We start from the raw sequence: 25779 nt of genomic DNA, 5'->3' as shown, positions 1-25779 counted from the left end.
GCAGCGACGGGGCGGGCGCGGCGGCGGCGCAACGTGCGGGCCGGGGGCGGGGCCCGGCGCGGCTCCGGGCGTGGCGGCCCCGCCCCCGCGCGCCCCTCCCCCGCGGCGGCGGCGGGCGCGCGGCCCCGCGGCCCCGCCCCCTGCGCGCGGCGCGGCTCCGGAAATGGTCGTGCTGCGCTGCGCTGCGGCTGCGTCGGGCCGCGCGCGCTGAAGGAGACTGAAGGTAACGGGCGGGGGCGGGGCGGGCGCGCGCCCCGCGGGGGGTGGGGGGGGGGGCGCCGGTACCGGGGCCGCGCGTGCCGCCCTATTCCTCCCCATTCCCCGGGCTTCGCTCCGCCGGGCCTTGTCGCGCCGCCGCCGCCGCCACCACGTGGGTGCCGCCCCGCCGCCGCCGCCACCCCCTTCCCACGCCCTGTCCCGTTGCTTTGCTCCGCTGGTGCGCCGGGCCCCGCTCGTCCCGATGGTCCCCGCGTCCCGGTGATCCCGCGGCGGCGGCGTCGGTCCGCGCCCACGTGCCGGTCGGTGCGTCCCACCGCCACCGCCGCACACGTGCTCCCGGCGCCGCGCCCGCCTAGGCCCGGCGCCGCCGCCGCGTGTGTTGCGAGCCCTGTCGCCCCCGCCCCGCCGCGCCCGTCCTCCCGTGCCGCCGCCGGTGCCCGCGGGGCCGCGGTTGCGGCCGGCAGTGACACGTGTCCTTGGCAGAGGCCGCCGCCGCCGCGGGGGGGAGCGGGGCAGCCGGATGCCGCACCGGGCACCGCACCGCGCCCTCCCGCCGCCGCGATGGTGGTGCCGCCGCCCCGGGACGGAGCCGGCCGCAGCCGCCGGTTTGGCCGCCGCCTCGGCCTGGGGGCGAGGCCGCGCTTGGGCCTGGCGGGGCCGGCCGCTCTCGGGCCACCGCCGCGGCCTGTCCCAGCTCCGCCGTCGGTGATCCTCGCCTTGTCCCCCGCTCCCCCGTGCGTTTCCGCCTCCCCGAGCTGCTGCTCCCGTCCCCCGGTCCCTCACTGGAACCGAGTTGGGCCTTTGTGGACCCCCCCGGGCAGGAACCCCCCGCCCCGGCGGCGGGCCCAGCGCAGGCCGCGGCCCGGCCGCTCCCGGCGCAGGAGAGGCGGCGCGACTCCGATTACAAACAGTCGCGGCGGTGCCCCGTTGTCCCCCCGGAATGGAACCCACGTTCCCCGGCCTTGCTGGGGCCTGTGCGAAGCCGGGGCCGGGCCGGGCTCCCCCCCGCGGGGCCCGGCCTGATCTCTCTGTCTCTGTCTCCCCCTCCCTCCTCTCTCCCAGTCAGTCGGATGAACGGTCTCTGCAGGCCCGCTCAGCCGGCCCAGGTTTTTCCCGCGGGGGGGTGAGTATCCTGCTCGCTCCCGGTTTTGTCTGGTGGAGGAGACCGGGTCGGGCTGTCCCCGGGTGTCCCTGTTCCCTGTGAGACAGTCCTCTCCCTCTGTTTTGGGGTGACTGGTTTCAAGGCCTAGCTAAGCTGGCTCGGGTACGAGCTGTCCGTGCCAGGCGCTTGGGTCCCCGGTGAGAAGGGGCCCGGGGGAAGCACTGGAGAGTGCAACCCGACCCCTTCCACCTCCTAAAACTCTGTCGGGGCCATCTCCACTGGGCTTGTGGCGCGGGGGATCCCTGTGATGGGGTGGCACCCCCATACCAAGGTTCAGCTCTGGGGTGATTGGGGCGCCCCATTTCCCAGTGTTGGTGGGACGTGCCTGGCAGTGCCCGCAGCGGGGCCGGGGACCGGCAGTGCTGACGCGTCCGGGCGTCAGATTACAGGAGGCACCAGGGCTGCTCCCTTGGGTGTCTGGCCGGCAGCGGGCTCACCGGGTTCCACGGAGTACAGGGGACCCCCGGCAGTGTGCGGGGTACCGCCTCTCCTTCCTGCCCCGGCGGCCTTTGCACTGGGGCGGGGAGAGCGGCACGGGCTGCCAAGTCCTTCCTGGGACAGCCAGCCGGGAGAGTGTGCGGGCCACCTGGGTGCCGGCGGTGCCGGGGGGCTGCAGACTCCCCTGGGCAGGGCAGTGGGCAGGAGTGCCGGTGGTGTGGGAGGACGTGGGAGCTGCTCCCTGCCTTCCCTGGTAGGTGTTTGTGGTGTATGCTGGGGACCTGGCGCCACCGGCAGGAACAGGTTTGGCCGGCCGGGGGAAGCGCTTAGTAGGTCAGCTGGGGTGGAGCTGGGCACGGCTGACGCCGGGGTGCCGCCGGCCCACCCAGCCCCCTGGAGTTAGTGGTGGCCTAGGTGCTGGCAGCAAGTCATGGGCGCTGGTGCCCACTTTTGTGTATGACTCGGACAGGCTTTGTGGGGTCACCTTGGGTGGGTTAGCTCTGCTGGTGGGCATGGCTGGGTTTGGGGCATGGTGGGGGGCTTTGCTCTGAAGGGTTTGAGGACATGCCCAGGCTGGGTGACTTGGCAGTGCCTACCACATCTTCCCTGTGGCCCAGTGGGGCAGGAGGGGCCTGGCTGGTGCCTTGGTTGGATGCTCTCTGTGGGACATGGCTGATGCCTGGCTTTGTACAGGTAGGCTGTGGGACTGGAGATTTGCAGATTTCAGGGCTGATGTAGACAGGGGACAGATGCCTGGGGTGCTGCCATCTCCAGCTTATGCCCACTGTCCCTGCAGATAGCGAGGGGATCCTTATGCACAACCCCATGAAATGAACAAAGCTCCACAGCCCACAGGAGGAGCCCCGACTGCCCCGCACCCTGCCCCTTCTCCCGGACTGCCGCAGGTAACTGTCCCCTGCGGGGTTGGGGGCCCAGCTTTGCCTCACTGGTTGGTGCCAGGGGCAGCGGTACCATCTCATTCCCTCCCTGCCTTCTTCCAGCCAACGTTCCCACCTGGTCAGACGGCACCTGTGGTTTTTAACCCAGCACAGACCTCACAAATGAATACGCCTTCTCAGCCGCGCCAGGTAAGGATTTTGCCTGGAGCTGGAGAGGGTGATAAGGGGTATCCAGCAGCTTTCTGCTTCCTGGCTGAGTAGCCCACACTGCCATGGAATCCAGGGATGATAGAAGTGTGGTGCCCTTTGGGGCTGGTGTATGCCTGTGAAGGGGGAATGAGCTCCTGATCTCGACCACGACTGCCTCCTGGCCCTGGGGTGGGGGGGCAGGCACCTCCAACGAGGATGCCCACGGAGTGACTGCTCTTCTCTCCTTCCTCCCCTGCCCCAAACCTCCCTTTCCTCCTCTCTCAGTTTCCAGCAGGGCCTCGGGCTATTCACCAGCAGGTACTAACCCGCTTCCCCTGCCCTGCATGATGAACACCCTTCCCCGACACTGCACAGAAACACCCACCTTGGGCATGAGGGGGCTGGGGAGCATGTGGAGACCCCGGAGTCTGGGAACAGGCTGGTCTGGGGAAAGTGCGGGATGCCTGCTTAACTTTGAGTAAGTTTCTCTGCAGTGTCTCCTCAGTTCCCTCCTTGCATGAAGCCTGCAGCATGTGGCTGTGCCTGTGCTAACTCTGGCCCAGGCTGTTGCCTCTGCCTGTGCCCTTCCCCATCTTCCTCTTCCTCCCTGCTTTGCTTGATCTCCCAAGGCCCTGCAGTGGTGTGCAAGGCTCTGGACCTCCTTCAGCCCTCTTGAGTGGAGGAGCTGCTGGGGACAGATCTGGTGACATCCTTGGCTGTGCTGACTGGGAGCTCATCAGACCAATCCCTGCCCCTTGGGAGGTCCCTACAGGGGACCTCAGTATATTTGGGATGTGGGCACAGGGCAAAGGGCTCCCTGGCCTCTTGTCCCTTCCTCTGCTATCCCTGTCCCAGTGTCAGTAACTCCTGTCTCTCTCTTTCCCGCTTTCCTTCTGTATGCGTGCGCTTGCTAACAGGGAGGATTCAGGTCTCTTCAGGTAACACTTTCTCCTTGACCCGGGGGTGTCTGCAAAAACCCTTGCTTGCCCATTCTTCACTGGGCTGGAGTTGCTGTTACCGGGGCTGCTCTTGCCCGGCAAACAAGCTGGGTCGGGATGAACGGCACTGGCCGGGGCGGGAATAGGGAGCTCCACATGTTGTCTGGCTCCGGCATGGCGGGACTACAGGTCCCAGAATCCTCCACGAGCGCCGGGAGCCAGTGCAGAGCACGCTGGGACCTCCGCCGCCGAGCTGCGTGCGGCCAGGGCCGCCCCGGGCGCTGCAGCTGCCGGCCCCGGGAGGGCTGGGCCGGGGCTGCGCCGGGCATGAGCTGGGTCGGGTGGAGTCAGGCGGCCCCGCAGGTGCGTGGGGACAGCATGGTGCCAGTGTGGGGGGTGGCCTTGGGGGCTGCTGAGGGTGGTGCTGCATCCCGGCAGAGTGGGGGGGCTGGTGTTGATCCCCGTGTGCGGTGGTGGCAGATGAAGGTGCTGGAGCTCCTGCTGACGCTCTGCCCCATCTCTCCCCAAGCATTTCTACCAGAACAGGGCACAGCCTCCTGCCAGTGCGTCCCGCGTGCAGAGTAACACGACGGCTCGGCCCGGCCCTCCTGCCCATGTGTATCCAGCTGCTTCCCAGGTGATGATGATACCCTCCCAGATATCCTACACACCTTCCCAAGGAGCCTATTACATTCCCGGACAGGTGAGGGCTATGCTTTGGACTCTGTGGGAGGGGATTTGGATGGGCACTGGTGGGAGGTGTTGCCTAGACTTGAAACCTAGGCCTGTTTTGGGAGGGTGGAATGGCTCCTGAGACTCTGAGCATCCACTGATTTGGGCAGGATGCTGCTGGCTCTATAGAGAGGTGGCAGGCAGTACTGGTCCCCTCCCCAACAGTTCCCCGAGGCACCTGGTATCTACTCTGCCTGTGTTCTGCTCACTTCCCCTGTGTACAACTAGTTCACAGGCAGATTTGGGGTTACATCAGTATTTTGGGGGTATGTCCATGCCCTGCAGGGGGTATAACTGGCTTTTCTTCTTCTCTCCCATTGCAGGGTCGCTCCACGTATGTTGTCCCGACCCAACAGTACCCGGTCCAACCTGGCGCCCCTAGTTTTTACCCTGGAGCCAGCCCCACAGAGTTCGGGACTTACGGTACAGAGAGAGGGGTTGCTCCATTCCCGGGTGCTCTTTCAGTCCCAGCAGTTCCCTGTTTTTTTGCTCCCTTGCCTCTGGCATCTGCATCCCACTGAGCTGAATGAACACTGCTCACTGTGGCTGACTCTGTGACTCCATTGCAGGCTGGGCTGTTTTGGGGGACAGTTGCATGTTGCCCAGTAGCACATCATGTCCCACTGGTCCATTCACACCACCCCGTCCTTTTCCAAATTGAAGCTGTTTAATATTTAACTTTGCTGGTGGAGGACTGGGGCAGACTTTATCCTCTGCTCCCCCTCACTTGCTGTCAAGGTGGTGAGCAGTTCAGTGCTTGCTGACCCTCCTCAGCTCCTGCTCCTCAGGAGTTGAGCCGGGGTGCTCCATGCCTGCCCCCTCCCGGTGCTTGGGGAGTGTGATGTGAGCAGCCCCTCCTCCTTCCCCCTGCTCGCATGTGGCCACCCGGAGTGTGACTATATTTAGGCTTGGTTGGTCCCGGGAGGCCCGGCAGACACAGAAATGTGAGCTGAGGCCTCCGGCCTGGCCCCAGCACAGAAGCACAGCATAACTGGGGCAGAGATGGGCTTCTCCTGAGCCAGGTACGTGCCCGGCCTCCCTCCCTCTTGTCTTAGGGCCCATCCAGCCCCTCAGAGAAGGGAGGTGGCCTCTGGCAGTGGCTGTCTCCTGTGCTTGGGCCAGAACACTGCTGCACCTTTGTGCACAGACCTGGAGTTTGCTCTGGGTACCTCTTCGATGTTCTAGGATGCATGTGCCCCCAGCCTCTGCTTTGGGGCTGCTGTGGTTCTTCCTGGGGAAGCTGGTAGCAGCTTGCCTCTTGCCCACAGACAGGACTGGTAGCGTGACTTGGCATGGTGTGCCCTGTGACAGATGAATCAGGTCGGGTCTCCTGTCTGGTCCTCAGAGCTAGGCAGCTCAGGGTCTCCCATCCCAGCACGACGCCCATTCAGTGTCCCTGCGTGTCCCCTGAGCAAAGGGAGGATCCCTGACTCAGGAATGAGCCAGTCCCCAGAGCGCCTTGGTTGACTTCCAGGGTCAGTGCAGTGGGGAAGGTGGAGCAAGAGTGGGCCAGCACCCAGCTGTGCCTGTCTCAGCAGACCTGTATCCCTGTGGCACTGCTCTGGGGTGATGCTCACGGCTGCTCTGGGAGGAGTGGAGCACCTCTTAAGGGCTGTGCTAGCCTTGGATGGGGTCCAGCTCTGCCTCTGGCCCTCAGCACAGCTCCTTCCTCTGGGCTGGGCTCTCGAGGGACTCGTGCTCCCGTGCAGCCCAAGCCCCTCAGTCTGGGTGTGAATGGAGGCTGCGTGGTGCCGCCCTCGGGCTGGTTCTGGCCCTGGGGAGATAAGGGCGCAGGCAGGAAGGCAGCTGCCTGTGGAGCCAGGACGCCTGTACCTGACATGGCCAAGTGTCCAGGCAGGGCTCTTGGTGGCGTGGAGCTGGTGGGCATGGTGGATGCCTGCAGGGCCTGGCTGGGCGTGGGGGTGGCGCGGGGACGCTCTCTGCTTCACAGGGAAGGAATTTGGTCAGGCCTGTCAGGCGGGTTGGGACAATCCAGGCCGGATGCGATGGGGGTTTGCTGCAGAGCAGTAAGGGCTCTCCGGGCTCCTGACAGACCCCTGTATTTGGGAGATCACGGAGTCTTCAGGACGGGCTTGGAGGATCTGGGTTGGCTGGCCTGACACTCTCTCCTCTCCTTCAGCGGGTGCGTACTACCCAGCGCAGGGGGTGCAGCAGTTCTCAGCGGGGGTCCCCACTGCCCAGGTCATTGTGAGCCAGCAACCACCAATCCCCCCAAAACGAGAACGCAAGACGGTAAGGAGCCATCTGCCTCCAGGCATGGGGGTACTCGTGTAGAGGAGGGTGTGCTCATGTGCAGGAGGGGGATGGTATCAGCCCCAGGGGCTGGTGGTGTGTGGGATGGGATGTGGTGCAGCATGTCTGGGAAAAGGGTTGGCACAGGGCTGTGTCCCCATGGGCTGGAGGGCTTAGCAAAGAAGCTGGGGTGCGTGGTGGGTGCTGGCGACCTTGGCCGTCCCGGCGGGCAGTGTTGTGCTGAGTCATGGCTCCTGGGAGGGTGGGGGAGCCGTGGCTGCCAACTGCTGTCTGCTCCCGGAGATGCCGGTGCTCAGAGGCCTCGCATGGGGCCTATTTATAGCGGGGAGCCGGGTGGCTGCCGGCACGGCCCTGTGCTGGGGGGCAGGGGCTGCCACTGGGAAGTGGGATGCCTGCATTTCCTTATCAGAGATGAGTTGAGCTCTGCACTTGGTGTTCTGGGAGCAGGTCGTGTTCAGAAGGTAGACAGGACAAGGCTGCATTTTGCCCTGCACTGTAATCCCAGCCAGGCCCATGTGTATACCTCTCCAGTCACACTGCTTCAGGGTGCCCTGTAGCTTGTGCTGCATCCGTGGCAAACATGGAACAAGTGAGGCTGTGGGCATATAGGGTGTGTCCGGGATGACACAGAGCTCACTGTGGTTTATGTGTGCTGAGATTAGTCCCCTGTATTGTCCCCAAAATGAGGGGGGGTTCCTTGCAGCCCTTGTGCCAGCACAGTGATACCTTGGGGTCCCTTGACTTCTGGAGATTGGCACTGTCCTGGAGACCTGCTGGCTCCAGCTGCCTCTTGTGATGGCTTGCAAGGCACTGGAACAGGTCAGTGTCTATGGGACACTGTGCCCTGTGGTGAGGGGCACCCACTGGTCCTCAAACTGTGTGTGTCTAGGAGAGGCACTGCAGTGAATGAACCTCCCTTTTCCCTCTGGAGAAGGGTATTCTGGGGGTATTGGGCTCAGGGAAAGGGGGTGGCCTGTATGTTGTGCTCTGCACCCTGCCAACAGCATTCCCACTCTGCTCTGTTTCTTGGACAGATCCGAATACGAGACCCCAACCAAGGCGGCAAAGACATTACAGAAGAAATTATGTCTGGAGCAAGGACCTCATCCACCCCCACCCCTCCACAGGTAAGTGGACCCTCAGATTCCCAGCTGGGGCAGAGGGAAGTGCACGTGGCCCTGTTCAACTTCCTCTTTGCTCCCTCAGGCTGGAAGCGGTTTGGAACCCCAGGCCAATGGAGAGACCCCCCACGTAGCAGTTATTGTCCGGCCTGGTAAGTGCCCGTGCCAGGGCTGGGTGTGCCAGCTGGCATTGCTGCAGCAAGGTTTCCTGATGTTGGCATTGCAGGCTGTGAAATGCCAGCCCCACTGCTCCTTGGTTTTCCTGAGGCTTGTGGAGTCAGAAGCTATTCCTGCATACCAGGGGACCTGTGTCCCCTTGTTGGATCCAGGGGAGTTGTATACTCACCTCAGCTGTCCCTTGGGCAGTGGAGGATCCCTGTTGTCCCCATCACCCATTTGTGATATAGCTTGGCACATTTGTCCTTATCTCTCCTGAAGATAGAGGCATCTGGGGAGGAGTGTGGGATGAGCAGGGGATCAGAGAGTCATCCATTAATTCCATACACCTTGCAGATGACCGCCCGAAGCCTGCGCTGGTGGTGAGCAAGCCCGTGTCCCTGGAGCCCAGCAAGTCGGCATCCCCGTCACCTCCTCCTCCCCTGATCCCCGAGGTGGAGCCCGTGGTGCTCTCCCCTGTGACGCTGGTGCCAATGGAGCCTCCCGTGGACACGGACACGAAAGCGGAGCCGGGCGAGGCGCCACCTGACCCGCAAAAGACGTTAAGCGCCATCACTACAGTGCCAGGGGCTGCAGAGCTGCCCCTTGTGCCCGTGCCCAACATGGACATGGTGGCTGCGGAGGAGGGGGAGGAAGAGGCGGAGGAGGTTGCTGTTCCCCTCCCGGAGCCTACCCCGCAGGAGCCTGTGCCCCCTGAGGTGCCACCGGTGCCCGTTGTTCCCTCGATGCCAGCCGTGCCCCTGGTGCCGGCTGCGCCGTCGCCGCCACCCATTGTACCACAGGCCCCTGAAGCGCCCGCCAAGCCCGCCTCCCCCAGTCCCCCTCCGCCCCGGGAAGAGCCCTGCCCTGAGCCCACCACCGAGGCCAATGGGGTTTTGGAGGAGATGCCTGAGACGGTCCCTGAGGCGCCCGTGTGCCAGCCAGTGCCGGTCTCTGAGCCGGTGCCTGTGCCCACCCCGGACTCCCCCATTGCCCAGCCTGAAGAGCTGCCCCTACCCAACGGGGTGGAGGGTGCCAGCAAAGTGGAGCCAAGTGAGGAGCAGCCTGAGTCAGATGTCAGCCCCATCTCGGAGCCTGAGGAGCCAGCCCAGCCTGCCACCCCTGCCTCCCCACCTGCAGAGGAGGAGGAGGAAGAGAGTGAAGGCCCTGGTGAGACCCAGGAGCGAAGCTCGAGCCCAGCCCCTGCCCCTTCGCAGATCTCTGAGGCGACCGCACCAGGTTGGGAATGCTGGGCTGCAGGGTGCCCCAGGGTGGGTGTTGGGTGATGGGGGCATTGTGTGGGTGAGGTGCTAGGCATGAGGGACAGGAAGGGTATTGGAGAGGGAGATGTGGTTAGGGATACAGGATGTGTGGATGTGGATGCTGAGAGGGACATACTGATGTGTGCCTGTGGATGGTGGGATAAGGGAGGTGATTCGGGAGTACATCTGTATGGAGGTGTATGGGGTGGGGGGATGTCATGAGGAATGGAAGTGCATTTTATGGGATGTCTTACCTAGGGGTATAGCATGAGTGTATCAGAGGATCTGAGGATTGTCCCCAGTCATTGAGGACACTGGGAGGTGGAGGATTGGTAGGGAAATTGTGGGGCATGCTGTGTAGGCGTATGCAAGTACACAGGGCTGCTTGAGGAAAGTGGGGTGCCCTTGGGACGTGTTGGGGTTTTTCTTTTTTTCTTTAAGCACCCTGCACAGGAGTGTTTGGTTACATAGGAGGGATGGGGAAGATGGGTTCATAGGATGTGTTTATATGGAGTGCCTTGGGCAGGGATACGGGGGTGCTCTAGGAGGGCAGCCTGAGGCCAGTTATGTTTCTGAGGAGCACGTGTATGGGCTGCTGTATAGGGGTCCCAGGGAGGGGAGTGTGTCTGGGAACAGAGGTTTGTATGGGAATGTCCCTGTAAGGGGTGCCAGTAGAGCAGTATGGGTGTCTGCAGGGATCCTCTCACAGGATGAGGCGCACACACTAGGGCAGTGGTGTGGATGGGAGGCTTTGATGAGGCATGTGGTAAGTTGGGGTGTGTTTGAGGATGGGGGCTGTGATGGGCTGGCAGGACCACATCCCTGTGGCTCCATCTTGAAGCTTGCCTGGTGTTACTGGGGCCTTGCTGGTGACCCCGTAGCTGGTGTCAGGATGCTGGGGCCTGGGATGGTTCCTGCCTTTCACCTTCCTGCCTCTCCTCCCAGTCGCCATGTCGGTGCCAAAGAAGAAACGAAGGATGAAGGAGCTGAACAAGAAGGAGGCAGTAGGTGATTTGCTGGATGCCTTTAAAGAGGTGAGTGTCCTGGGGATGTCTGGTGGTCACCCTGTGTCCCATCTCCTCCTGTGATGAACTCTGCTTTGTGCCATCGTGTCTGGGCCACTGATGCTCTGTGATGGTAATGAGGATCTGAGGCAGGATGGACACCAAGGAATGGGGTGAAGGGGGCAGGATGAGGCTCATATGGGTGACTGCTGTCCCTGTCCCCCTGATGCAGTCTCAGATTGGTGATAGTGCCTCGGAGGTGGAGAACAAGCCCCCCACATCTGCCCCTGCCAGTGAAGCAGAGGACGTGGCTCCTGCCCGTCCACAGGAAGAGTCGGAAGAGACGTGGGAGGAGAAGGAAGACAAGTTGGCCCCGGAGAAGGGCAAGGCTGCTGGCCAGAAGTATGGCTACAAGGAAGGTGAGCTGTGCCTGGCACAGTCCTCTGCTGGCAGCCACCATCTCTGGACCCATCAGTGGGGAAGGTGTGGGTGGCATGGTTCTGCTGTCCTAAATTTCACATTCTCCTCCCATCTTGTCCCTCAACTTGGCATAGGGTGGGGAACAGAGTTCCAACAAGGGTCATGCCAGGAGGCAGGGAGCTGGTGGCATCAGGCTTTCTAAGCATGCACAGTTATGCTCATGATTTACCAAGCTGGGGCAGTTCTGTGGTTGTCTACATCCCACCTCACTTGTCCCTGTGTGGACCCAGACCTGCCGCAGCTCAGTTTGGAAGAATATAGGACTGGGCACATCAGAGTCTGCCTCTTGCCCTCCACTGCAGAGCAATGGAAGCCACTGAACCCTGAGGAGAAGAAGCGATACGACCGGGAGTTCCTGCTGGGCTTCCAGTTCATCTTTGCCAGCATGCAGAAACCTGAGGGGCTGCCCCAGATCACAGATGTGGTGCTGGACAAGGTCGGTGCGGTCCTGGAAATTGGGGAATTGTGGGTGGTGGTTGGTGGGAGTCTGGCTCCTCTTTGTGCCTTGTGAAGGCAGGGCACAAAGGGACTTACTTTTTTGCTCAGAGTCTTGTTGCAGCTTCTGCAATGACCCTTGAGCCTGGGTTTGTTGGGTGTGGGGGCGCCTCTGGGGCCTTTTTTCCAGTTCCTTGTCCCGGCGCTGAGGCTGGGGGATGGATCCGTCCCGCTCCTCTGCCCTCGGGCATCCTCAGCCGTGTGTACCTTCGCAGGCCAACAAGACCCCACTGCGGGCAATCGACCCCATCCGCATCAATAGCATGAACTGCAGCCCTGACTTCACCCCCTCCTTCGCCAACCTTGGCCGGCCTGTCATGGGCAACCGGGGCCTGGTGAGTATCTACTTGCTTCATTCCTGCCACCCTGCTCTGCCTCTCTGTGATGATCAAGCTTTCGAGCCGCTGTGTCTGGGCCACTGATGTCCATGATGGAGTTGAGGATCTGAGTAGACAGACTGGGGACTTCAGGGAGCCATTTCACATGGCCCCAGAGCAGAGAGCTAAGTTTTTTCTCCATGCGTCAGCCCTCAGGGATGGGTCCCCGCCGTTCCCAGCCGAGCCAGAGGAAGGAGCCCCGCAAAATCATTGCTACTGTGTCCCTCAATGAGGATGTCAAGCTGAACAAGGCCGAGAAGGCCTGGAAACCCAGCAGCAAACGTGCTTCCGAGGAGGAGGATCCTGAGAATATCAAGACACAGGTGGGAGTTGGGGTGGGTAGGCAGTTGGAGGGTCTGGGGGAAGAGTGCCGAGCTCTTGCTGACCCTGCTGCCCTTGCAGGAACTGCTCCGCCGTGTCCGCAGCATCCTCAACAAGCTGACGCCCCAGATGTTTCAGCAACTGATGAAGCAGGTGATGGAGTTGTCCATCGACACGGAGGAGCGGCTCAAGGGTGTCATCGACCTCGTCTTCGAGAAGGCCATCTCGGAGCCAAACTTCTCTGTTGCCTATGCTAACATGTGCCGTTGCCTTATGGGGGTGAGTAGAAGCTGGGCGGTCTCCTGCTGAACGGGCAAGGTTTTTTTGGCCACCTCAACTGAGCTTAGTAATGTGCAGGTTCTTCCATGTGGATTGAGGAAACTGGGGTGTGTGGATGGGAGGACCAAGTTCAGAGTATCAGCAGGGCATTATGTTGTAGAGTGGCTTTTCCCTGATTTGAGTAGTACCACTTCAGTTGCCCAACTTCTGGGGGAGACACAACTCATGCTCCTTCTCTGGGTTGTTCCTCTCCCTGCAGCTTAAAGTGCCCACAACAGACAAGCCCACAGTGACTGTGAACTTCCGCAAGCTGCTGCTCAACCGCTGCCAGAAGGAGTTTGAGAAGGACAAGGATGATGATGAGATCTTTGAGAAAAGGCAAAAGGAGATGGATGATGCCAGTGCTGTGAGTTGGGGTGGGAGTCTGCTGAGGGCTGGTGTGGGTGTCCTTGGGCTGGCTCTGGACACTGAACTGGCCTGCTGGACTTTCTGTGCAGCCTGAGGAGAAGGCACGTATGAAGGATGAGCTGGAGGAGGCGCGGGACAAGGCCCGACGACGATCACTGGGCAACATCAAGTTCATTGGAGAGCTCTTCAAACTGAAGATGTTGACAGAGGCCATTATGCATGACTGTGTGGTGAAGCTGCTCAAAAACCACGATGAAGAGTCTCTTGAGTGCCTTTGCCGCCTGCTTACGACTATTGGCAAGGACTTGGACTTTGAGAAAGCCAAGGTACTCCTTGCCCTGCCCTACCTTGCCCTTCCCTTGCCTTTGAGAGGAATGTGACCATGGCTCTGTCCCTCTATAGCCAAGGATGGACCAGTACTTCAATCAGATGGAGAAGATCATTAAAGAGAAAAAGACATCATCCCGAATCCGTTTCATGCTGCAGGATGTGATTGACCTAAGACGGGTAAGGTTCATGGAATGCAGTTGCCTGGGGACTGTCCTCCATCTGCTGCTTGGTCCCTTGGAACTGCTGGCCTATGTCCTCTGAGTGCCAGAAATCCACATGTCTCCTCTAGGGGAGAGGTGGGTATGTGAGCTGTGGCCAGCCCCAGAGACACCATGCTAGCCCCTGCCCTTGGTTATCATGGTAGTGATAGTGGGCACACAGTAATTGGCGGCTGTTTAATGCAAGAGGGCTCTGGTAACTTGAGCCTCTTTGTGCCAAAAGCTGCCACAACACAGAGAGATTGGTGATGGCCATGGCAGGAGACCAACCTGAGACTTTGAGAGTGGGATGGCTGGGAAGGGGGAATGTCTTTTCCTTCATCCTCCAGCCATCTCAGTTCCCTCCTTCCCTGCCCTCTGCAGAATAGCTGGGTGCCACGGCGAGGAGACCAGGGCCCCAAAACCATCGATCAGATCCACAAGGAAGCAGAGATGGAGGAGCATCGGGAACACATCAAGGTGCAGCAGCTCATGTCAAAGGATAAGAGGAGAGGACCCCCTGGGCCATCATCTGGTGGTGAGTGACTGGGCTTGGGAGCACTTGAGTTTGCCAGGAGTGGGTTGGTCCTGCTGGACTCTGCTCAAGGCTGGTCTGCACCTTATAACTGTCTTATAACTGTCTCTCTTGTGCTCAGGGCGCAGTAGCCTGGTTGCAGATGATGGCTGGAACACAGTGCCCATCAGCAAGGGCAACCGGCCCATCGACACCAGCCGGCTAACGAAGATCACCAAGGTGAGGCTGGGGGAGTGGTGTGGCAGCTGAGCCAGCTGCCTGACCTAGGCCCAGCTCTGGTAGGAGAATCAGGTCTGACTGTCTCTCTCTACCTGCAGCCTGGATCCATCGACTCCAATAACCAGCTCTTTGCACCGGGTGGGCGACTGAGCTGGGGCAAAGGCAGCAGCGGAGGGTCTGGTGCGAAGCCCTCAGATTCAGGTAGGCAGTGTGGGGTTGGCTGTGTGCTATGGGACAGAGTGGGAGGTGTGATCCTTCCCCTGGCAGTTCCTCTACCAGGGAGTTGCCGAACTCTGAGACTTCCCTCTTTTCACGCCCAGCATCTGATTCAGGGCGACCAGCCACGAGCACCTTGAACCGCTTCTCAGCGCTCCAGCAGTCAATGCCTGCCGAGAGCACAGAGTCTCGCCGTGTGGTGCAGAGGTGAGGGGCCAGCCCTGCCTTGGTAGATGGGTGTGTGGGGGTGAGGGAGAACCCCTGATTCAGGCTTGTGGTCGATTAGTATATAGGCAAGTTAGAGTATCTGGACTTGCTCTGTAGCAAGATGGGGCCTTGAGGGAGCTCGGAGTCAGTGGTGAATCCTTGTGGTGAGGAAGGTTGACCTTGCCCTGGGGTGTCCTCCCTACTGTTAGGCACTTGGGTGACCACCCCTGGGTGCTCGGTCTGGCCTGGGGGTCCTTGGATAGACAATAATGGGCAGGAGTGTGAGGAACTCAAAGACAGCTGGAGTTTGGATTTATTCAGGAGAAGAGAAAACAAAAGGGGGGCTTTCCTACAGCGTGTGTCTGAAGGAAGGTGTGGGTAGGACAACAGCAAGCACTGCTCAGCCATGCCAAGGAGCAGAGTAAAAGGAGAAGGGTATGATTTGGAACAGGGGAGAAATAGGGAAAAAGTTTTCCCCAAGAATGGTCATGTGCTAAAAGAGGTGGGGATTGGAGTGGCACAGCCTTACCGTACAGAGCCCTACAGTGTGGGGTCAGGGAGGTTGGTGATGGGCTCTTCACGCGGTGTGCGTCTTTCTCTCGCCTAGGAGCAGCTCCAGCCGCGACAGGTCAGAGAAGGCTGGGGACAAAGGGGACCGGGAGCCGCGTTTGGAGAAGGGCAGCGACCGTCTAGAGCGTCCTGACCGGGGGGAAAGAGTAGACAGGAACAGGTCTGCCCTCACCAAGAGGAGCTTCAGCAAAGAGACAGAGGACAGGAGCCGAGAGCGGGAGAAGCAGGGCGGCCCCGAGGCCGTGCGCAAGGCTGCAAGCATGACGGAGGAGCGGGACCGGAGCCGAGAGAGCAGTGAGCTGGGGAGGATTGATATCCCAGGGTCTGGCTGCACCTGCTGCTCTGCCTGTCCCAGGTGATGCCTGATCCTTGCTCTTTTCTTGCAGTTAAACAAGAGCCAACACCTCCTGCAACATCCACTAAGCCCACGTTGTCGGAAGAGGAACTGGAGAAGAAATCCAAGGCGATCATAGAGGAGTATCTGCACATCAATGACATGAAGGTGAGAAAAGGGGGTGGCCAAGCACCCTAACACACCATACATGTTCCCCTGACATGCCATGTGCTTCCCTTCCTGTGTTGGTCTGGTGGTGCCTGGATGTGGAAGGGGAGAGCCAGATCTGGATGTAGGGCCGTACTGACCCCCATTTTCCCTGCAGGAGGCCCTGCAGTGTGTGCAGGAGCTGGGCAGCCCCTCCTCGCTCTACATCTTTGTGCAAAATGGCATCGAGTCCACGCTGGAGAGGAGCACCATCTCCCGTGAGCACATGGGAGCTCTGCTCTGCCAGCTGGTGAAGGCAGGCACACTCTCCAAGGAGCAGTACTACAAAGGGTGAGAGGCTGGGGCAGCCTGGCATTGAGTTAGGGCCTGCCTTGAGTAGGATCATGAGGTCCCTCCTAGCCAAGGGTGTGGGGACTGCTGGATCCCAACAGCTCCCTCTGCTCTTCAGGCTGCGGGAGATCTTGGAGATTGCAGAGGACATGGAGATTGACATCCCACACATCTGGCTGTACCTGGCTGAGCTCATCACCCCCATCCTGCAAGAGGAGGGCATCCCCATGGAGGAGCTGTTCAGGTGAGGGCTGTGCTTCTCAGCAGGGCTGGCATGAGAGGGCTTCCTGGGGCAGGTAGCTCATCCAGGTCTCTTGTGCCCAACAGGGAGATCACAAAGCCCCTGGTGCCCATTGGGAAAGCCACCACGCTGCTGGTTGAGGTGCTGGGCTTGTTGTGCAAGGGCATGGTAAGTGTGTGGGGCTTGTGTGGCTGCTGGCTGCTGTCTCAAGGACTGGCATCCTGCTAAGGGTGGGGGGGTCTGTTGGGCATGTGGGAGTTGAACTCCCCTGCCATCAGAGAGGATGGTGAGGAGCGATCTTTCAGTGTCTGGGTCATGGGGCTGGCATGGCCAAGCCACAGTATCTTCCTCCCTGGAGATTGAGGGCATGGTGTGCTGATGCCAACTGTCTGTCCCACAGGGCCAGAAGACCGCAGGAAAGCTGTGGCGGGATGGGGGCCTGAGTTGGAAGGAATTCTTGCCTGAGGACCAGGATGTCAACAAATTTGTCACAGAGCAGGTGGGGGCTTGGTGGCAACAGGGGCAGAGGTGGACTGTGGGTGGACCTTGGGCAGTGTGGGTTTGGCACTCACTTGCACTGCCTTCAGCAGCTCTCTCTGCTTGATTCCCCAGAAATTGGAGTACACGATGGGGGACAGCTCAGACATGCCAAGCCGCAAGGAGCTGACCTCAGAGGAGCTGTGCAAGCAAATGGACAAACTGCTGAAGGAGAACCCGAACAACCAAAGAATATATGACTGGATTGAGGTGAGGGTGGGGGCACAATGCTTGAGTGTCTGGAGGCTCCCACCTGGCTCCCTCTCCAGCTCACAATCCTTTACCCTCTCCCCTCCAGGCCAACCTGAGTGAGCAGCAGGTCTCGTCCAACACGTTTATCAGGGCCCTGATGACGTCTGTGTGCCACTTGGCCATTGTCTGTGAGTACCAGGGTGAGGTGGGAGAGGTGGGGGTTCCCCTTCCCACACTTCCTCTCTCACACCCCATCCCCTGCAGTTGAGAACCCATACCGTGTGGACGCCACAGTCATCCGCAACCAAGCCAAGCTGCTCCAGAAGTACCTGAGGGATGAGCAGAAGGAGCTCCAGGCACTCTATGCCCTGCAAGCCTTGGTGGTGAAGTTGGACCAGCCTCCCAGTGAGTATTGTGGATGTGGGTGGGTTGAGGAGGAGGAGGGAAATGTGTCCCCACCCCAGCAGGGTGTTTGGTGGCTGGAGAATAGCAGAGGTTCCCCTTTGTCCCTCCACCCCAGACCTGCTGCGGATGTTCTTTGATGCTCTCTACGATGAGGACGTCATCAAGGAGGAGGCTTTCTACAAGTGGGAGTCCAGCAAGGACCCGGCCGAGCAGCAGGGCAAAGGGGTGGCTCTCAAATCGGTGACAGCCTTTTTCACCTGGCTCCGGGAAGCTGAGGATGAGTCGGACAACAACTGAGCAGCTGTGAGGAGGAGGAGGAGGAAGGGGGGAGAGAGAGGGGGGCACCATAGGGAGTGATTCCATCCCTTCCCACCCCTGGCCCCCATGGACTTGCTGATGCCAGGGCTGATGCTGTGCCCCTTGCAGCCCCCCTCTCTCTTTTTTTCAGTTCTCCTCTCTCTTCTTCCTCTGTCCTGGTTGTGTTTGTAAGGCCTGTACGAGTTTGTCATGATAATAAACAGATGCTGACTGAGGCGGTGGCTGCCATGGGTCCCATTGGGGACCTTCCTTGCCCCGCTCCCAGCACAGGCACACCGGGTCTCTGGGAGTGGGGCAGAGCACCCCTGGATTCATGTCATGGAGAGGGGGGGATGGGATGGGGACATATCTCTCCCCTCCTCTCCCTCCTCCTCTTTCTCCTCACCCCTTCTTGATGAAATATAGAGAGATTATATATATATAAACTTATTAAATTTGGTTTGGGGACAGGAGCGTGATTTCTCCCCCTCCCCTGTCCTCTCTCTATTCCTCCATCACTGCCTGGACCCCCTTCCCTCTATGGTTTTTAAATTTTAAATATAAATCATTCCCCCCCAGCTCCTGCTCTGACACCTGGGGAGGGTGCCGGGGTGGAGGGGGGGTGGCCCCTTCTCTCTGGGCCAGGCTGAATCTCCTCCACAACCCCAAAAGCCCCCATCCTCCTCCCAAACGTTTAAGGCCACAATTGGGCAAGCGACAGGGCGGCCCCCTCATCCGCGTCCCCTGTATTTATAGAGCGCCGGATGTGACGAGCCGCATGTGTAATTATTAAAACAAGGATTCAATTACTGGTCACGTGAATTTGTAAATAATTTTTTTTTTGCCTTTTTTTTTTTTTTTTTTTTTCTTTATGGAGTATTTAATTGAAGATTTAAAGGCATCTTTTCACCTTAAAACTGGAAATAAAAGAACATTGCTAAATAATGCCCCGTGTGCCGCTATTGCCGCCCCCCCCCTCATGTCCCTTGTGCCTGGGCTGGTGTGGGGGTGCCAGCCTTGAGCATGGGCAAGGACCAGCCTCCCCTGTCACTGCAAGGCAGGTAGGTACCCCCACTCCAGGGCTGGAAGGGGGGCAAGGGGGTTGGATGTGCCTGGAGCCAGGCCCCTTGGACTCCCCTTGCTGGCACTGCCTGGCACAAGGTCTCTGGAGGTAGAACACAGAGCCCTGGCAGCAGCCTGGCTGTGGAGCAGAGCCCTGATGTCCCCAAATGTCCATTTTCCCACAGCCATGAGTGGCAGAACCTGCGTGGTCTCCTTGGGGCAGGAGATGGGAAATGTGTGCCAGGTTTTCCCTACACCTTCCACTGTGGGAGGGCTTTTTTCTATTAGCCTCTCCTGGCCTTGTCTGGCAGTTGGAGTGGAGATGGGCACAGCCAGTCCCTGCTGGGGTTCCCCTGTGGGATATCCCTGCTGGGGACAGAGGCTGGTCCCCCTTGGGGCTGGGGACTGGAGGCTGGGCTTTGGTGCCTTGGGCTGCATCTTGCTGAGTCACCCTGGCCATGGCCCAGAGGGTACAGAATAATTAACTGGAGGCTGTTCCCCAGATTAGAGGCTGATCTGTCTGAGCTGCAGCCCTGGCATCACTGATGCTGGGAAGCAGTTGGCAGGGAAAGGCCTCAGAATGGGGACTGGGCAGGAACTTCCCCTGGCTGGGAATGAGTAAGGAGGGAGGGAGGCCCTTTGAGCTGTTTGGGTAACCTGCTTGCCAAGGGGGAGAGAGGGTGGCACCGCAGGAGTGCCCTCCTGTGCCAGGGAAAAGGTACCACAGCACTAATTGCCGGCTGTAGGTTTCAGAGTGAGCACGGGTTGACCCATCAGCGCTGGCCCGGATCTCCTGCAGGGGCCGTCGCTGTCAGACTGATGTTCCACAGCCTGCACCCACCTGTCCCCAGCCCAGCCCCACGGGGGCTGTGCCAGGGGCCGTGCGCTCCCTCCCGCAGCACCGGGCCCTCGGGGGCGGGCAGGGCCAGGCGGGGCTGGGGCTGGGGGCTGCCCTGTTTGTGGGGGTCCCAGCCCCTGGCCCCCCGGGGTGTGCGGGGCCCGGGGCCGGGCGGGGCGGCGCTGTCCGCGGTGCTGGCACGGCGCTCTCCGCGGTGGCCGGCCTTCTTCCCTCCTCCTCAGCCCCCTCCTCTTCCTCCGTCCATCCTCCCCTCCTCCGCGCCCCCTCCTCTTCCTCCATCCCCCTCTTCCTCTTCCTTCAGCCCCCCTCTTCCTTCATTCTCCCCGGCTGCCTTCATCCCCCCTTCACCTCTCTCCTCATCTCCCCTTCCTCCTCTTCCTCCCGGCCTCCCTCTCCCCCGTTGTCCCCTTCCTCCCTGTCCCTCATCCTTCATTCCCCCTCCGCCTTCTCTTTCTCAGCCTTCCTCCCGCACATTCTCCTCCTTTTCCTCCTCCTCTTCTTCCCGCCTCCCCCTCTCCCTCCTCTTCCTCCCCCAGCAGTGACGTCTCTGGACGTGCAGCTCCCGGCCCGGCGCAGGCACCGCTCGGGGCTCCGGTACCGCTCGGGGCTCCGGTTCCGCGGCCCGGCCCGGCTCGGCAGGGCTCCGGTACCGCGGGCGCTGTCCGGGGCCGCCCATGCGGCCGGGGGGCGATGTGGGCGGCGCGGAGCCGGCGGTAGTGCCCGCACCGGGGCCCCCCCCGGGAGCATGGGCTGCATCGGCTCCAAAACCACCATCGGTAGGTGAGCGGCACCGGGATGGCACCGGGCACCTGGGGGGATACGGGGTCCGAGGGTGTTCGGGGAACTCGAGGGTGACGAGGGGATGTGCGGGGGGCGGCCGAGGGGCTGGAGCTGATACGGTAGGAGGGTGGGGGATATGGGTGGAGAGCAGGGAGTTGAGCAAGATCCAGGGGCTGAAGTGATTGTGTAGGGGAATTGAGAGGCTGCGAGGGCTATAGGGCATAGGGAATTACGGAGGTGGGGGGGTACACAGAGAGAATTGGGGTATCTAAGTGTGTTGTGTATACAGAGAGCTTGAGGGCTCTGGAGGACTTTGGTACATAAAAGGTGATGGGGGCTACAGAGGGGTGGGGGTTTGGGGGCTGGGGGTGCTGCTCTGGGGCAGCTGGGTGGCCCAGGGAGTGCAGGGAGATACGGGGAATGTGGATGTGTAGAGGCTGGGGCGATCGGAGCGGTCAGACTGCAGCTCTGGGGAAGCTGGGAGGTGGGGTGGGGGTGTGAGGGGCTGGGAAAGGAATGTAGGACTGGGGTGCTGGTTAGAGTTCTGAGAGGTTATGGGGTAGCTATGAGAGACATAGAGTTCTTCCGGGGGCCCTTGGAAGCTGGGGTTTGCTGCAGTGTGTGGGGTGCAGCGGGGGTGCTGCAGATGCCTTGGGGGTGCTGCAGGAGGGATGGGGACTGTGATCAGAGGGTGCTCTGGAGGCTGGGTTCGTGGGGGCTAGGACAGTGTTGCAGACATGCCGAAGGGGCCCTGGGGGTGTTGTTGCTAGGATGTCACTGCAGGGTGCCCCTGCCCACAGCTGGGAGTGGGGGCGATCCTCTCTGCAATGTTCCAAGGAAGCCAGGGTGTACCCTCAGATGTGGGTGGGAAGCAGCACTTTTGAGCTCCCCTGTGTCCCACCTCACAGCTGGTTTACGTCAATCAGGCCCACCTCGGTGCAGGGGAAATGAGGGATACCCCATCCTGGCCCTTTTGGGACTGGCCTTTCATGGCAACTGCATTGACAGGAGACCCCCAGTGCTTGGGAGTCAGTGCCTGAGGCTGTGGGAATCCATCCATTTGAAATGCCAGTGCCAGGAGGTCAAGCTATTGTGGCAAAATATGGGTGCTGGTGCTTTTATTGACCCTATCCCTTCTTGCTTCTTTCCTTCCTGACCCAGTGGCAGGGAATAGGAGAGGGGGATTTTGGAGATAGTGGAGGAGCAGCAGTCCCCTGCAAGCATGGCCCAATGCTTTCTCCCTTCACACACCCAGCACCTGGCCCAGTCCAGCCTGGTCCAGCTGCCCCCACCTCTCCCAGAGCAGCTGCCAAGCTGGGACAGGCGCCTGGTCCCCAGTGCCAGGCTGGGGACGTGCGTTACCGCTGACACAGGCGGAAGAGTTGCCCGGCCGTGAGTCACCAGTGCTGCAGCAACGAGTTGTGTCTGGTCTTAGACTGGACAAGAAGCTGCTCCTATGGGGTCAGTGGGTGGGGGACTGAGAGAGCTGCTGGGGAAATGGAGGTGCTGAGGTTGGCCTCGGCTCTTCCTGCAGTGGCCGTGGACACAACGCTGTGTGTGGAGTGGAAGGAGGTGAAGGCACTGTCACCCCTGAGCGTTGCCCGCCCGCTGCCCCGGCTGGTGCGCCAGGCCTCCTTCGACAGCCAGGACTTCCTCCAGGTACCACGAGCGCAGCCGTGCCCGGCTGAGGCAGCCCTGTGCCTACCTCACGGCGGGGCACCGTCCTGGCCATGGCCCTGCCAGCTCGCAGTGGCTCGGGGCTGCTCTGACGTCAGCCATGAGCCGGGCTGTATCCTGGGAGAAATCAGTCCACGGTGCCTCGTTGCCATGGCAATGCAATTTGTTGCGCGCCTCCAAATCCCACATCGCTTCCCCCGTGGCCATGGGCTCAGGGCCGGGCATGGCCGGGATAGCAATGGGGACGTACAGCTGGATGTCCTGGCATGGGGTGTGCTGCCTGGGAGGGGTGCTGGGTAGCTGGGCTGTGGTGGTCTTGCACATGCACGTGTGTGTTCACAAGCTGGGGAGGGCACACGCGTGTGTGTGACACCATCTAGCACAGGGCATGTACACATGTGAGCGCACACAAGTGCACGTGTGTGTACAGTGGAGTTTAGATGTGAGTGGGCAGGTGTGTGTTTATGGTCAGTTTGTGTGTTTGAGTGCCTGCCTGTGTGTGTGGGCACATGTGGTTATCCGAGCAGGTATGTGCAGGTGTGTACACAGTGTCAGTGTACAGGTGTACTGACGTTATGGGACTGTGCCTGCTGTGACCATCCCTCTGCTTGTAATGTGTGTGTGCACAAACACCCCAGGCTCCCCAGGGTGGGCACCAAGTAGGGCCAAGCCCCCTCCTGGAGCACAGGGCTCCCAGAAGGGCAGTGGTGCCAGGGCTGTGACCAGGCTTCCCGCTCTGGCAGGTCAATGTTGAGGACACTGTCGAAATGCTGCCCAAGTCACGGCGCGCGCTGACCATCCAGGAGATTGCTGCCCTGGCCCGCTCCTCGCTGCACGGTAACTGCTCACCCAGGGGCTCCTCTGGGAAAGGAGCCTGATGTGAGGAGTCTGGGCCTCCTGGGAGCGACCTGGGTGTCACTGTCTGGAGTTTTGGGGGAGCCCAGGGAATTTCTGGTGGCTCTCATGAGGGGTTCCAAGTCCCATGGACTGGGGGTAGGGAGTGCTGTGTCCCAAGGTCGTGGGCTCTGTGTGGAACTTGGGGTGCCTCAGGACATGCTGACATTGGGGCACATCCCATAGGCATCTCCCAGGTGGTGAAGGAGCACGTGACAAAGCCAACGGCCATGGCACAGGGCCGTGTCGCCCACCTCATCGAGTGGAAGGGCTGGTGTAAGCCAGTGGAGTCACCTTCTGCCCTGGAGAGCGCCTTCAGCTCCTACTGCCACCTGAGCGAGGGCGAGCAGGAGGCACGATTCGCTGCCGGTAGGCACTGCGGGCATGGCTGGTGGGCATGGTCTCAGGGCAGTGGGTGTGGGTACCCATCCATCCACCCATCCAACCATCCACCCACCCATCCACCATCCATCCATCCACTCACCCATCCATCCACCCATCCATCCATCCACCCATCCATCCACCCATCCATCCCTACCATGGCACTATGGGCATAGAGCTGCCAGGGCAGTGAGATTTTGGGAGCACTTCCCTGCGTGTGTTTGATCCGTGCTGTCCTGTGCCAGGTGTGGCAGAGCAGTTTGCCATCGCTGAGGCCAAGCTGCGAGCCTGGTCCTCCGTGGATGGGGACGACTCCAATGATGAGTCCTACGATGAGGACTTCATGCCCTCCACAGAGAGCTCCCAGCCCACTGGTAAGTGCTGTGGATAATGGGCAACTTGTCCCACTGCTGGTGTGGGTGTCCCACCACTGGGTTAAAGGAATTGAACGGGATGCCTGCTGCCTGGCACATTCCCCAGCCTGGCCACTCCCCTACAGGGCAGTGCCCCTGCCTGGCACCCTGGTAAACAGCGCCTGAGCTGGGGATGAGGAAATCCTTACATACAACACCTCCATGGTTCCAGAGCATGTTTTACTTTTCCTTTGGTGATTACCAGTGTCATGCATGCAACAATTTGTGGGTAAAGCAGGCACGGGATGGTAAAGGCAAGCTCCCAGCCTGCAGGGCACAGGGCAGGGGGCAGCAGACATCCCTGGAGTCCTCATCCCTGGACTGACCCAGACATCCTGGTTTCCCACAGAGCTGACAGGCACGATGCCCGCCAGCATGCTGCTGCGAGACCTGCTGCAGGGCCACCTGTGCCAACTGGGCGTGCGGCATGGCTCCTGTGAGCCCGAGAGCGACTCCTCGCACACCCTCTCCCCTGAGACTCTCTGCTCCAGCCTCTGCAGCCTGGAGATGGTGTCCCCCTCCGAACTCACTGCCAAACTGCTGGGCTCCCTGGGGGGTGAGGACCTGCTGCTGCCCAAGCTGCCGCCCCCAGCCAGCCAAAGTGCCTTGCGGGGCCTGGCACGGCTCCGGTGCCAGGACTCCCTCTACTCCGTGTCCTACGCCGAAGCCTGTCTCTCGCCCACGGAGGACGAGGTGGTGCTGAGCAAGGACTTCCCGCTCCGCCGGAAAATCTCTGACGTCGCCTCCTCCGGGGTGGCATCGCTGGAGGAGGAGGAGGAGGCCGAAGAGCCCTGATGGCTCCTGGGGTGCCCTGCCCCTCCTGGTGGGGGTCCAGGCCCCCTGCTGAAGCCCTCTGGCCAGACCCCACGCTGGGTGAGGGACAGGCCCTGCTGCTGCTCCCCCTCGCTATCCGGGTGCAGGAGGGGTCTGGAGGCCACTGCAGCCCCCCCAGCCAGTGTGCCCCCACCGTGCCCCGACCCTGCTCGGCCACATCGTTGCCCTCCTGGATTTTTGCACGAGAGCAGGGAAGGGGCACAGGGAAGGGCTTGGGGGCGGGGTCTGTCCTCTGCCCTGATGCCCAGATGTGCCCCCAAAAACTGACAAGACTAACTAAGTGGGGCTGGTTGTTCGCATGTTCTCCTCCAAACCACCCTGGGCTCCCCTTTTGGGCACAGTTCCCTCTCCCCCAGTGGCATGGCTGAAACTCTCCAATCATCCTGTGGCACCTCTACCACCCCTAGCCAGGGTGGTGGTGGAGGTTTCGGTGTGGGAAGGGCTTTTCTCCTCTCTCCTTGGCCAACTTTTATTGGACCGAGTTTAAAACTGTGAACTGCTGCCTTGGAGCATGGAGCTGCTGGAGGGGTGCTATGGGGGTGCCAGGGGCGCTGGGGGGCTGTGGATGTGCTGCGGTGCTGGGACTTTCTATAGTTTTGTACGTGCATGGGACTGACACAGGAAGGCTGCAGGGCCAGGTGGGCACAGGCACCCAGGCTGGGGGCTTTGGGCCACCAGGAGAGCAGCCCCAGTCCAGCCCTGCAGCAAGGGGGTCAGCCCAGCCAGGGGGACCCCAAGTCAGCTGTGAGGCAATGCAGGGTGGAGAGAGGGGGTAGGATGTGGGACCAATGTCCCTGTCGACAAATCACTCACCCCTAGCAGGGAACCAAGTGCCTACATGAAGGGCGACCAGGCCCCCCTATCCTGGCTGGGGGTAGCACCCCCAGGGAACCCCCCAATCCCATGTGAGGGGTTCCAGGCGCGTAGTTTGGGGGAGGAATGCCAGTTTTTGCCAACGCTTGCGCACCCCTTCCCGCATGGCATGTGTTCTCGTGGGGCCACTCTCCCTCTGCATGCTGCTCCTCACCCAGCCCTGTCACTGTTCCCTGTCCCCACACCCCGGGATTCCCCCTTGCACCCACTGCACCTCTGCTCCCCCGCATCCTCCAGCACCCCCCCCCCGACCCCTGCCGGGCACAGCTCCCGTCTCCCTCGCTGCCACGGGGTGCCCGGTGTGGGGCTGGCACCCCTGCCCTGCATCACCGAGGGGCTGTGGGGGCCAGCAGGCCCCACACCATGCTGATGGCTCCCTGCCACCCGCTACCCCTCGCTCCTGGGGGCAGTGGCTGCTCCCCACGGCACTGGGATGGGCTGGGGGTGCCCGTGGATGGGTGGGGGGCTTTGCTC

At 61.0% G+C, this 25779-nt stretch overlaps 2 protein-coding genes across 7 annotated transcripts; both read left to right on the top strand.

Annotated features, from left to right (window-relative positions):
* The first annotated feature begins 104 nt into the window (after positions 1-104).
* On the top strand, positions 105-25076 carry EIF4G1 (eukaryotic translation initiation factor 4 gamma 1). 6 transcript variants are annotated; one of them, XM_079314842.1, is made up of 33 exons: positions 108-223; positions 1282-1342; positions 2616-2724; positions 2821-2907; positions 4375-4548; positions 4901-5000; positions 6718-6830; positions 7886-7978; positions 8058-8124; positions 8486-9367; positions 10336-10424; positions 10627-10813; positions 11177-11310; positions 11585-11704; positions 11896-12069; positions 12149-12346; positions 12606-12752; positions 12844-13080; positions 13157-13261; positions 13666-13819; positions 13938-14035; positions 14134-14236; positions 14356-14458; positions 15066-15322; positions 15415-15530; positions 15688-15860; positions 15979-16104; positions 16188-16269; positions 16502-16600; positions 16714-16848; positions 16937-17018; positions 17095-17235; positions 17351-18348. In XM_079314842.1, the coding sequence occupies exons 3-33, from the start codon at positions 2650-2652 to the stop codon at positions 17530-17532; spliced, it is 4833 nt and encodes a 1610-aa protein (XP_079170968.1). In that variant the 5' UTR covers positions 108-223; positions 1282-1342; positions 2616-2649; the 3' UTR covers positions 17533-18348. The 6 variants fall into 6 exon arrangements, with proteins under 6 accessions (XP_079170970.1, XP_079170968.1, XP_079170967.1 ...); XM_079314841.1 differs by having other exon boundaries at positions 11567-11704; positions 14368-14458; XM_079314840.1 differs by having other exon boundaries at positions 11567-11704; positions 17351-18048.
* FAM131A (family with sequence similarity 131 member A) lies at positions 19896-25546 on the top strand. Its single transcript, XM_079314894.1, is given in 7 exon segments — positions 19896-20194; positions 20197-20229; positions 21768-21892; positions 22654-22747; positions 22991-23173; positions 23431-23559; positions 23948-25546. Coding segments are annotated over 7 exon segments (1077 nt in total). The 5' UTR covers positions 19896-20127; the 3' UTR covers positions 24394-25546.
* Positions 25547-25779: the final 233 nt, after the last annotated feature.

The sequence above is a fragment of the Erithacus rubecula genome (genome assembly GCF_903797595.1).
Source record: "Erithacus rubecula genome assembly, chromosome: 11".
Taxonomy (NCBI): Eukaryota; Metazoa; Chordata; class Aves; order Passeriformes; family Muscicapidae; genus Erithacus; species Erithacus rubecula.
The sequence above is the reverse complement of the archived record's forward strand: the minus strand, read 5'-3'. Positions and strand labels throughout refer to the sequence as shown.

Coding starts and splice junctions, on each gene's coding strand:
- EIF4G1 (XM_079314840.1), top strand. CDS start 2,650: ATGAACAAAGCTCCACAGCCCACAGGAGGAGCCCCGACTGCCCCGCAC. Junction 11,311..11,566: donor CAGATGTGGTGCTGGACAAG/GTCGGTGCGGTC, acceptor GGGCATCCTCAG/CCGTGTGTACCTTCGCAGGC. Junction 16,849..16,936: donor GAATATATGACTGGATTGAG/GTGAGGGTGGGG, acceptor TCTCCCCTCCAG/GCCAACCTGAGTGAGCAGCA.